A 10,929-nucleotide genomic window follows, 5' to 3' on the forward strand; every position below is an offset into this window, starting at 1 on the left:
TGTCTCAATTTGTTCTGCAGAGCCTCCAGCACGCTTCCAACAATCACTTCGTATTTCCTGAGATGGGGAGGACAGCGAAGAGAGGGCCCGTTTTGAAAGACAGATGTCATTAAAATACAGAGTCTGAGGTAAAGCACAGTGCAGTGATGATCTAGATCATGAAACTTAATGATTTCACTGTTGAATGCAAAATGATCATTGTTGTATTATTAGGAAGATTTGTGTTAGCTGTGGGAAATAAACCCATGCTGACGCGAGAACAGCATGAATGCTGCCAGGCCGGCAGGGCTGTAGCAGGCAGTGTCAAGCTGCTCATAGACCATCCATCCATCCTTCACCCGCCGATACCCAGCTCTCACAGCTGTGCCGCTTGCCCCCAGCACGCGGCAGGTACGGCCTTGGAGATGGCCTCATGAAACACCACCTGGAAAGTCCCTGTTTGGGATATTTAATGTGGAAAGGTCGAGCCAAGTTGTTCAGAACAGCTAACAAATGCAGAAAGGCTGTTCAGAAATCTTTTCTTTGCAATATTTATCTGTACAGGGACATAAAAGGAAGTGCGTGCATAGGTGAGTGAGGAATCCCTCTGCAGCAAAGCCTGGCGAGCAGCCTTGGTGCGTTGACCGTGGCTTTACACGGGGAACATGTGGCTGTAGGACTCTGCACTTCTGCAGAAGGCTGGGTCTCCCCTGCGCAGGCAGCCCCGAGCTGTTCAAGTAAACAGCACATCCAGCTGATAGTGCTGCAGAGGATGGGGTGGTTCTAACCTGAAAATTACAGGGCCAGGGTAGATTTCCTGTGTTTTGACAGCAGCCGTAGGTAACTGTAAGGATGGGTTGGGATGGGCTGTTGCTTTGCTTGTCTTACAAGTGCAGAAGGCGGCAGTGGTGCTCGCGCTGTGTTCTCTCATTGCTGCTTTGAACTTCATTTCCTGTTTGATTGTTCCCTTAATCAAAAGAAAATGAACTCCAATTAAGGCATCTTACAAAATATGATTTATGTCAAATTAAGACTGCTGGTGTACCTTTGAAGAAGCAGTAATGCTGAGGCCTGATTCACACAGGAGTTAGAAGAGAAAGGGATAGATCAAGCTTCTCAAGAAAATGCAGTATGAGCTGAGTTTGATTCATGCAAATCAGAGTTTTCACGTAATGCAAGATCCTCCTGTTTGAGATAGGATAGGAGACTGACATGAACATTATAATAGTGTTTTGGAAATGAAAAGGGCGTATCTGTGGCTGTATGTTTACCCAGGCATGTTCGTGCATGTTCTCTTGGTGGAATATACATCTTTTATGTGTACTTACAGTGAGGCTTTCAGCAGCCCAAGGAAGCTGCAAAATCAACGTCTGTCACAACAGAAACTGTTTTTGGCACCTGAAGGCTGGCTGGTTGGTTGGAAGGTCTATATGGTGTATTATTAATATACAGCCTTCTAAACTGTTGTCCTAGTGTTTAATGAAGAAACTTTTAATAAATATAATAAATCAATCTATTGACAATATTAATCTTTAAAAGCACTAGGTTTGAATTAAAAGAACATAGCCTTGGCAGGATGTAGTCAGAAAGCTGAAGTTCCCACTCAATGAAATTGCATTTAATAGTGGAAATTTACTGAAATCTTGGCACCTGAAAGACTTTACTCCTGTTGCGTGTACTTGGTACAAGTAGGTATCAGGAGATGTTTAAAACCCAGACAGCAGTTACCCTCTTGATGCATTTTGCACTAAACACACTCTTCATTTTTTCCCTCAAAAGGAAAGCCAAGCCCTGCGTGCGCAGCAGGGGATGGTGCAGGGAGCGAGCTCCGCTCTGACAGTCACAAAGCACACGCTGGTAAGGTATCAGTTTCGCCATAACCAGCAGGCACCTCTAACAACAGCTGTCAAGGGACGGTAACTTGGGTGACTGCCATCAGGACGGAGGTTTGTGTGTGTGTCGAGGAACTCAAGCCCCTCAGCCAGCGGCTGAGCGAGGCTGGCTGTAACCAGCACCAAGCAGAGACCTGCCGGAGGCAGACGGCCCTTCCCCAGGGTAGCCAGGGGCCCCATCCCTTCTGCTCAGCCCCTCTGCAAACCGCTGCTTTGCCTACTGGAATCAGAATGGCTGCACTGCCATGCTCCCCGGGCGCCTGCACAGGACTGCACATGAGCAGAGGGCTGGGTCTTCGGTGGCTCTCGGTAGGTGACTGTCTTAAAAATGAAAAGCAAACCTAGAATGGTCAAAAGGCCCTGAAAAGGCAGCAAGAATTACAAATAGGGATTGAAAGCTAAAGAGAGAGAAAATCTTAATTAGATCTCCACCAACCTGTAAAGGAACACATTTGGATCAAAATGAAATGGAGCTTTGTACTCTCGGGGCTTTGGTGCAAGAATGGAAGAGGAATTATTCGCATTTTGCTATTTGTGAAGCTGGATTGCTTTTTCTGTGAACCTGTCTTTTTAACTTCTCACCTTGTCAGAAAATTGTGAAGAGCTGCTGGGATGGTGTATTTGGGGTAGTTCTTATCACATCACATAGCAGAAACATTTCCATGGTTTCAGAACATGGGCAAAGTTTCCTATTTAATTCTGTCCTCCCCAAGTTAACCCCTTTCCTCTTGCGGTAAGCCAGCCTATCCACTATTCACTAACCTGCCTCATATTTCACTACCATCGATATTTTCTCTTTGTGAATATCTATCAATATTTAATACAGTGGTGTCAGTTTTGCTGTAAGATGAGAGGGACTACTAGAAACCTTGAATTATACATTGTGTGGCTGGGAGAAGCTGGGGAGAGTTTTCTTTTGGACCCAAAGCTCTTGCTGTTGATCTCCAGGACCTGCAGCTTGAAATCCTAATAATGGATGAGCACCAGAAGAAACTCAATCAGCGGCATGAAGGAAGGCCCCGCAAAGTGAGGTTCAAAATATCATCAGCTTACAGTGGTAGAGTGTTAAAACAAGTCTATGAAGATGGGCAGGCACTCGAGCCCCCAGCCAAAGAGCGCACTCGGCACTTTCTGCGCCACAGCTTCGAGCCAGGGGACCATTTCTGTGGGGCTGGGGAAATGCCAGAAAGCAGGTTTTACTCGACAGCCAAGATGACTGCCCAGCGGATCAGCATATTCAAAGAGGATAAGAAATATGGTCTCACCAGTAACTCACCTCTCCTCAGTGACTACCAGTCTAGCGACAGCCTTTGCAAGGTAAGTAATGTCAGCCCAGGGCTGTCAAACTGTTTGGAAACCAACTTTGGACTAAACAACTGTTATAGTAATATGGTAACAGGAGTCTCAAATTGGAACCTTGTTCAGATAAAACTCAGTTTTGTCAGTCCAGGATTTTAAATCTTGTAAATCTTCAGCCTCTATCCCACAAATTCTGTGTTCTGCTTACTCTTCAAATGGCAGGATCTGTGTGTTTTGCAGCAGTGCAGTCAGCAAGTGAACAGCATCTGCTAGCTAGCTGTGCTCCGTCTTCTCACTGGATTGATTTACATCTCTCCATTTTGTAGAGTAAGATATAACATTGCCATATATATCAATATCTATGCATAGTAATCCTAACGCATCTAAAGCAGTCAAATGTAAGGTGGGTATTATCTTAACTAGTTACATCTAACACATCAAAGTTGCATGACTTCAGCTGGCAAAAAGGTTAGTGCCACCGGCAGCAGCATACCAGTGAGCTTCCGAGCTAGGCATCCTCTGGCAAGTCAGAATTCCCCTTTGGCTACTTTTAAACTCCCGGCTTAGTTTCGCTGGATATTTTGTTGACATATAATTAATGTCATTGATACAGAAGTGTCTCTTTAGTCCTACTAAAAAGACAGTACATGTGTAATAGATGTTAAATTGATTAATACACAGGGATTATGTTCATTTTCTTATCCTGTCAAATTAGATTTATGTATCTTTTACTGCTATTTGGTTTTATCAAATCTAGCTGCACCAACTAAGCAATTCATGTAACAGTGATGGCATATCAGCACTATTGATAACACAGCCACATCACGCCGATATGCAAACTAAATAGAGTACATTATACTGATATAATAAGTAGATTTCTAAAACCTGATGCGAGTCTGCTCAGAGAAAAGATGATAAAAAGGAAGAACAGTGTGAGGCAAGCTGGTTTGCTGAATCAGTACCTGGCCTTTGCCTGGGAGACAGCTCATTCAGCTCCAGTTCAGGCTGCACAGTGAGCAGCTAGTGCCAGCAAACAAGTCAGCCTGTGGTCTGTTTTCCCCCCCCTCATCTGTTTTTCCCCTATCTGCCTTCTCCCCCCTGCCCTGTCTTGCAGTGCCTGTCTGCTGGTGGTGCCCCAGATGCTTGCAGAAAGGCCAAGAATTGAGTGTATCCCCAGAGGGAAGTGTGAGGTCACTCAGGTACACCAACTGCTGCGATATAAAGAAAGTTGTGTCATCATCCGTTGTGGTCTTTGGGTAAATAAGGAATGTCACTCTGGCACTTGCATAACTAAAGAGACTGAAGTGCTTTAAAAAGTTTAAAATGCTTTTTATGGCCTTGATTTGAGTACCTTAAAAGTCTGTTAGTTCTTGGTGCTGATCACAGTTGCACACAGGAAACCCAGATGCCTGATATCAGGACTATATTTAGCTGATACACTGGACATCTAGTTTAACCGAAAATATCAAACCACAATGAATCTCTCCTGCCTAAAGGCAGAGCACTAATGTGATCTTATCCACACCATTAATTTGTTCTGCATTCTTGGGTAATGCTCATCTCTTCCCTAGTTTCCCTAACCATAAATACTTCGAGTAATCATGCTATCCAGTACTGGTTTTGTTTTGTATCAGCATGCGTTTGGTATGTGGAGACACCATGTCTGTGTAACAAATACAAGGCTTTTAAAGCCTTTTGCTAATAGTGAGGGTTTGTGCTCACCTGCCTCCCCACCCCCCTTCTCCCCAAAGAGAAGCAGGTGCCCAAGTGCCAGGAGAGCCATCAGCCATCTCATGTCAGCAGATGTGACTCTGGTAGGGTATTTTCCCAGGAGAACATCTTTTGCATAGTTTCTTGACACGGATACTTAAACAGAGCGAAATATGAAGAGTGTGTAAAAACAACAGGCTATGGTGACTGCCATAGGATACCTAGTGCAAAGGGAAAAGGGGACCAGGTAAGCAAAATACTGCTTTCAGAGAAAGGTTTGACCATACCAAGTTTAGCTTTAAAATCATTAGAAAAGAATACAAATTCAAGTGTGTCTACAGATGGTTATTTAGACTGGTTCCTCATTGTTAGGAACACAATTCAGCATTAGATAACGAGGGTTTTTTTTATCATCTGACCTTTTTGCCAGCATTAATAAATTTCAAAGAAAAGCTTTCTTTAAAATCTGAAAAACGCTTTGATAGGCTGAAGAATAGGTCACCATCATGGGGAATTTCTACTTCTGGCCAAAAACATGAAAACCCCTCTCTATGCCTGCACTCCAACTACTCAGCTTTCATAGAAATGTAGGTTAGTCCCCACTGAGGAGGTTGCTTCTCCATATATGCCAACACCACTGGTCTTGGAGTTTTGCCTTTTTTTTTCTTTTTTTTTTTTTTTTCTTGCATATGGGTTAGAATGAGAATTTACATTCCAGAAAGCTTTCCGCATCCAGAACATAACATTAAAGTGAGGCTACTAAGACTTGACCCAACGTTTTGGTCTGATCCCATAGCCCATTAGGGCTGGGTCTCCACTGCCATTCTGCTTGGTGCACTGGGTGGTGTTGGGGAGCTGGCTTGTGCTGCAGAGCCAGCTGAGCAGATCATTGGGTGAAGGGGATCTTCTAAACGCCCAGGGATCATCAGTGTTTGCAGAGTGTATTTATACAGGCGAGACACTGATACAATCTTTCTACAGGCTTCCCCAATTATAGATTTTGGCAAGATCATAATCTACACTAATAACCTGAAAATCGTCCGTGCGCCAATGGACCAGAGAGAGCTCATGAGAAGACTCATCCAGACTGAGGGAATAAATGACTGGACCTTCATATACCGGGAAAGGAAAGAAAGATTTGGTGGTGGACATAGAAAAGACATTGACAAAAATTTTGCCTGCAACCAGTATGTGCAGGTAAGAGAAAATGGGAAGTGTTTTTTTTTTGCCTAAGGCTTTTGGGTCTTACAGCCCTAGTCAGGCCACTGAGTATTCCCACCCAAGGCCCATCTGTATCTGGCACTTAACTAAATTTGGGTTTAAAGCATCACTTTGCTCCTCTTTCCACTCGGGAGATAACCAATCAATGCTGCACTGCAGTTTGTGCTCTGGGGACAGCTGCTCTGTTTCCAGATGCTCATGCCTCCCACTTGATTCTTTCCCTGGAGATCACTGACATTTATGCAGTTTGGCTGAGGTCCATCCTTCATCGCCATCTCCCAGTGGAATAAGAGCAGGCGGGAGTCTCTCCAGCCTGACAAGGCTAAACACAGCTGCTCTGTGGTTGAGACTGCTGGAGGCTAAAATTTTAATATCAGCTGAAATAAGATTGTGCCTTCCACTTGTTTTCTCATGGGTTAGTCTTTGTTGGTCAGAATCCAAATTAGTCTGACCATAATTTGATCCCACAAAACATAATGTCGTGCAGGGCAAATGCAAAGCATTACAGTTTTGCAGATCTGAGACCAACCTGTGCCGAGTACAGGTTGCCTCAGTCTGTCTGCAACCAGCAGCCTTGCTTATGGCTCACCTGCACAAACACCCCATGAAAACTGGAAACAGCCATGAGAAACTAAGTAGGCATTTTGGCCTCTGTCAGTTTTGAAATAAACTTGATTTTCAGAAAGAGAGCTTTAATGTAAAAGCCAAGATTCACCCCATCTATCAGCAGATATCAGAGTCATCAAAAAATCACTTCTGACTTTTGGAGGAATATGTCAGAAAGGACCTTCAAAAGGTAACTGTCTTCCTCCAGTCGCCCTCACTGGAGCAGCGTGCTTTGGAGAAGGACAACAGCTCCTGTAAGGCAACATTCCAGAGAAATCTGTTAACCTTGGAGAACTCAGCAATGTACTTCCGTTCTCCTTGATGTCTGGGGAACAAAAAGTAAAACCTGAAGGTCCTAAAACTATGATATTATTATTTTTTTTTAGAATACTTCTGGACTTTGTATACACTGGTATTATGAACATTCATTTAAAGATGACCAAGTCACAGTAAGGTTATTCTTCTGAGAAGTCAATTAATTTGGACTATGAAATTTATAAGTAGGCACCAACATGAAGCATATCTGGCACCAGCTGCCTATACCTTAGTTAAAACCTCATTCTCTAGTGCCATGTAAAGTAGAACTGCTGCAGAGGAATGATGCAGGACTCTGAACCTGACATCAAAGGGACAAACCTATGCCATGCTACTACGTTCTTCTGATGCAGATATTTAATAATTTGTGGGCTCAGTGGAAGCAGTGAATTTTAAGATGAGATTTGAAAGAGGCTGTCTGGCACCCCGGGGGAAGAGTTGCAGGCACTAGGGACAGCTTGAAAGAAGCTGTGTTTGTCTGTGATGAGGGATGGAGGGGGGGAGAGGGTGAGAAGAAATGCTTGAAGAAATGAAACTCAAAACTGAGGATACAGAGCTGAGAAGATGGATGTGTTAAGAAATGACAGGAATATGGGTGGAGCTATGTGGACCCTTGCAGGAGGAGAAAGATGAATTGTGTCATAAGCGCAGTCACATTAACTTCTCATTTTCTAGAAGTATCCACAGCTTGTACCCAGATATACAGGGGCCTTTTTCTTGAATATCTTGCTGTACAGAACTGAACGTTATCATGAGAGTGGCATGTCAGGAGCAACAATTACTTAAAAGACCAGAAGACAGGATTTCCCTCTTTCAGGTAGGCTGCTGACTTTGGTGTCTGATATCCAGTAACAGATTTCTTTTTGTGGTCTGTCTCTTTCAGGAAGGGGATGCTGAACATGGTTGTTCCCAGTGTAAAGGGTCAGGCTCAGCTCCTTGCTCACTGTGCCATGGAAGCAAGTTTTCAATGCTGGCAAACAGATTCAGAGAGTCCTACAGGGCTCTCCGATGTCCAGCTTGCAACGAGAGAGGCCTGCAGCCCTGCCAGATCTGCGCTGCCTGACCAGGACTGCCACCCCTGCAGCAGGCTACAGGCACCACAGCAATATTGTGTTAAAAACTGGTTTATTTAACCTTCAAGCAGCCTCACTATAATGACAAGGGAAAGGCACATGATACGTATCTCACCACCACACCTCTGCTACTGACTGTCCCTCTTGCCTGCTACATACACCTGTCTAACTTTCAAATCAGGCCAGATCCCAGTGTCTGCATGGTGAGCATATCCCCTGACAGTAGAGGAAATTATCAGCGTTTGGAAATTAAGCACCTCTGTAAATGTCTCTGGCATCTGGAACCCAGCCTGAATTTGCTGGCACTAGCCCTCAGTCAGGTGTTTGGTGCCCGGCACAGCCAGGTCCTGACCCACCAGGCACTCCAGTAACATCATTAAAAGCAGCAGAAGTAGGTGCAGTCTGGGCACGTCAGTAATGTGTCAGGGTGTAAAGTCTGTAATGACAACAGCAAAGCAGTGCCTCCCCATGGTTTTAATTTGCTGAATGTTTTAAAATTACACTGTTTTTTGCAGTTAACTCTTTACTTTCCCTGCAGTGTCACAAGCATTTCCTGAAGATTTTGCCGACTCTTATATCTGCTTTAGTGGACACAATGATTCCTTTGAGGTCTGATTCATGGGGAAAATTGAAAACCCTTTCTGAACCTGGAGCTATAAAAAAATGAACAATAATTTATTGTTATAGATAGTGGTTATTAAGTTTTCAGCTTACTTATGAGGAACTGCTGAACCAAAATTCCCCTGTACGATGCTCAGCATTTTTCAGGATCAGGCTGATGGTGAGCAGGACTTCTGCTGCTTAATATTAATCCCGTTTTGTAATCTGCAGAAGGTAAACTGTAATTAGTTGAGGTGAAGCAATGATATGGGGATACTTTGCAGGCTGCCACTGGTGGCAGAGAACACAGGGGATTCAAGGAATTGAGGCAAACAGGGGAAACTATTTTTTTCCCAAAGTATTAACCTGTTTCATTTTATATTCGTAAGTAATGTTAATGCAGCCTTAACTTGCACATTGCCTCTGAGACTCTGATGAGGTAAGAGACTGCTCACATGTACTTCGTGCTGAGGTTGCAAGCTTACACAGGGTAGTTTATGGCCAAGTTTGTTTTCCTATGGTAGGTTATAAGATTTCTCTACAAAAACTTAAATTATTAGAAATAATGCTGTTTTAAGTCTTAGACTTCTATGTCTCCTACTGAAATTGTTCAGTGGGTACTGAGGGTTTATTTTTCAGAAAATGTGCATAAATCCAGAGCAGATACTTGGCTGGCTGCATTTATCCTATCAGGATCTGCAATATAAAAAAATGTAGTCCCTGAGGTATTCATTGAGGGCAGGCGAGACCTCACAAATCAGAAATTGTTGTCAAGCGGATCTCTTCCCTCAAATTGGACCTGTTTGATCTCATAGTTTGTTTGGCTTGTTTAAAATTGCTGGCTTAAGATAAGAAAAAAGCTACCAGGCAAAGTTGTTGCCTGATAGTTTACTGTTTACAATTAAACTAGATGCAAATACCCATTTATAAAATCAGTATTTATTGTTCTTTGGTAATTATGTCTCAGCCACCATTACTCCTCCTGGTGTGTCAGCTATTCCCATCGATCCCGACACGTCCCTGTGGCGATGCTGGCAGCCAGCTGTGCTTTCCCTGGTGTAGCCTGGTGTCCTGCTGGCCCAGCGGGCTGGGGGCCATGGCACTTGTCCACATACAGCGTCAGGGCTGGGCTGCAAGCAGACGCGATCCCAGCAGCACCACCTGGATTTGCTCCCTCCGCTTCAATGTGCTCATTTTATTTTTGCTAATACACTGACTCAATTTGCCCAATAAACGCTCTCTTGTTTCATGTGAAACAAAGGTTTGAGCTTTCCTAAAGCATCGCGTCAAGGCTATGGGTTACTTTTACTGCTTTGCTGGATTTTGGCCCCGCGGGTCTGGGGCTGCGGCTCCAGCAGGGCCAAGGCCTGAGGCGCGATCCCAGCCACAGCCCTTGCTGGCCGCCCAGGCAGCGCTGCCCGTGTGTCCTCCGGCTCGGAAAGCAGTGTCAAGAGAACAGACTTGCCCAGGGCCACCACTGCTCCGGGCCATCGCCATGGCCTGCAGGCAGGCCCAGGCCCGCTGTGAGGCACCAAGGCCGCGGTGCGGCGGATGCGCTCTCTTCCTTCCCTGGGTTTGTGGCTGGGCTTCATCTTTTCCTTTTCCAGCCTAAATGGTCCCACGAGCTGTGGCGACGCTGTGCCGCGGGGCACCCCACGGAGCCCAACGGTGCGGGCCCGGCCCGGGGATGCTGCTGCGGCCCGCGGAAGCCCCAGCGGGCAGCCCGAGGCGGCCGCCGGCCGCACACAAGATGGTGGCGGGGCGGGACAGGCCGGCGGCGGGCCCGCGGGGCGGGGCGGGGCGGGCAGCAGCGGGGCCGGGCCGGACCCGCCATGGGGGTGACGGTGAAGGTGCACCGCGTGTACCGGTACCCTTTCGAGCAGGTGGTGGCCAGCTACCTCCGCAAGGTAACGGGCCCGGCCCCGCCTCCGCGGACGCTGCCGGTCTGCAGGAGCGCCTCACGGCGGCGGCGGGGCCGGGCCGCGGGCTGCGCCCGCTCCGGGGCCCCCTGCCCGGCTCTGGCTGCCGCCTTAAGCTCCGGCTCCGCCCCGTTCTCTCTTCAGCGGCCTTTGTGGCGCGGCGGCCGCGTGGAAAACTGTAAATCCTGTCAGTGGGAGAGTAAACCGGCGTGGGCAACGCGCCGGAGCGGGGCCGGGCCGCAGAAAGCCGCCAGGCTGCTTTGTGCTACCGCAGCGGCGGCAGCTGGCCCGGGCTGGGCGTGCGGGGTGTGCGGG

General features: G+C 46.4%; 2 protein-coding genes across 16 annotated transcripts in view; both read left to right on the forward strand.

Moving 5' to 3' along the window:
* Positions 1 to 37: 37 nt before the first annotated feature.
* GRXCR2 (glutaredoxin and cysteine rich domain containing 2) lies at positions 38 to 10,230 on the forward strand. The gene is made up of 4 exons (XM_013296177.3): positions 38 to 128; positions 2,820 to 3,188; positions 5,862 to 6,077; positions 7,906 to 10,230. The coding sequence occupies exons 2-4, from the start codon at positions 2,844 to 2,846 to the stop codon at positions 8,083 to 8,085; spliced, it is 741 nt and encodes a 246-aa protein (XP_013151631.1). The 5' UTR covers positions 38 to 128; positions 2,820 to 2,843; the 3' UTR covers positions 8,086 to 10,230.
* A 113-nt stretch (positions 10,231 to 10,343) lies between these two features.
* The window catches only part of PRELID2 (PRELI domain containing 2), a 105,908-nt gene continuing 105,322 nt past the window's right edge, over positions 10,344 to 10,929 (forward strand). For 2 of the 15 annotated variants that reach the window (XM_055811851.1, XM_055811852.1), the window contains exon 1: positions 10,345 to 10,363. Coding sequence is in view for 3 of the 15 variants with exons in the window: in XM_055811860.1 (XP_055667835.1) it covers positions 10,528 to 10,602 (75 nt within the window). In the remaining 12 variants the exon portion in view is untranslated. The other 13 variants (XR_008748394.1, XR_008748395.1, XM_055811865.1 and 10 more) reach the window with 10 other exon arrangements.

Source organism: Falco peregrinus, chromosome 8, assembly GCF_023634155.1.
Source record: "Falco peregrinus isolate bFalPer1 chromosome 8, bFalPer1.pri, whole genome shotgun sequence".
Taxonomy (NCBI): Eukaryota; Metazoa; Chordata; class Aves; order Falconiformes; family Falconidae; genus Falco; species Falco peregrinus.

Excerpts from the sequence above, each read along its gene's own strand:
- GRXCR2 (XM_013296177.3), top strand. The coding sequence starts at position 2,844 with ATGGATGAGCACCAGAAGAAACTCAATCAGCGGCATGAAGGAAGGCCC. Across the intron at positions 3,189-5,861 it reads CTAGCGACAGCCTTTGCAAG|GCTTCCCCAATTATAGATTT; the intron begins GTAAGTAATGTC and ends ATCTTTCTACAG. Across the intron at positions 6,078-7,905 it reads CCTGCAACCAGTATGTGCAG|GAAGGGGATGCTGAACATGG; the intron begins GTAAGAGAAAAT and ends TGTCTCTTTCAG.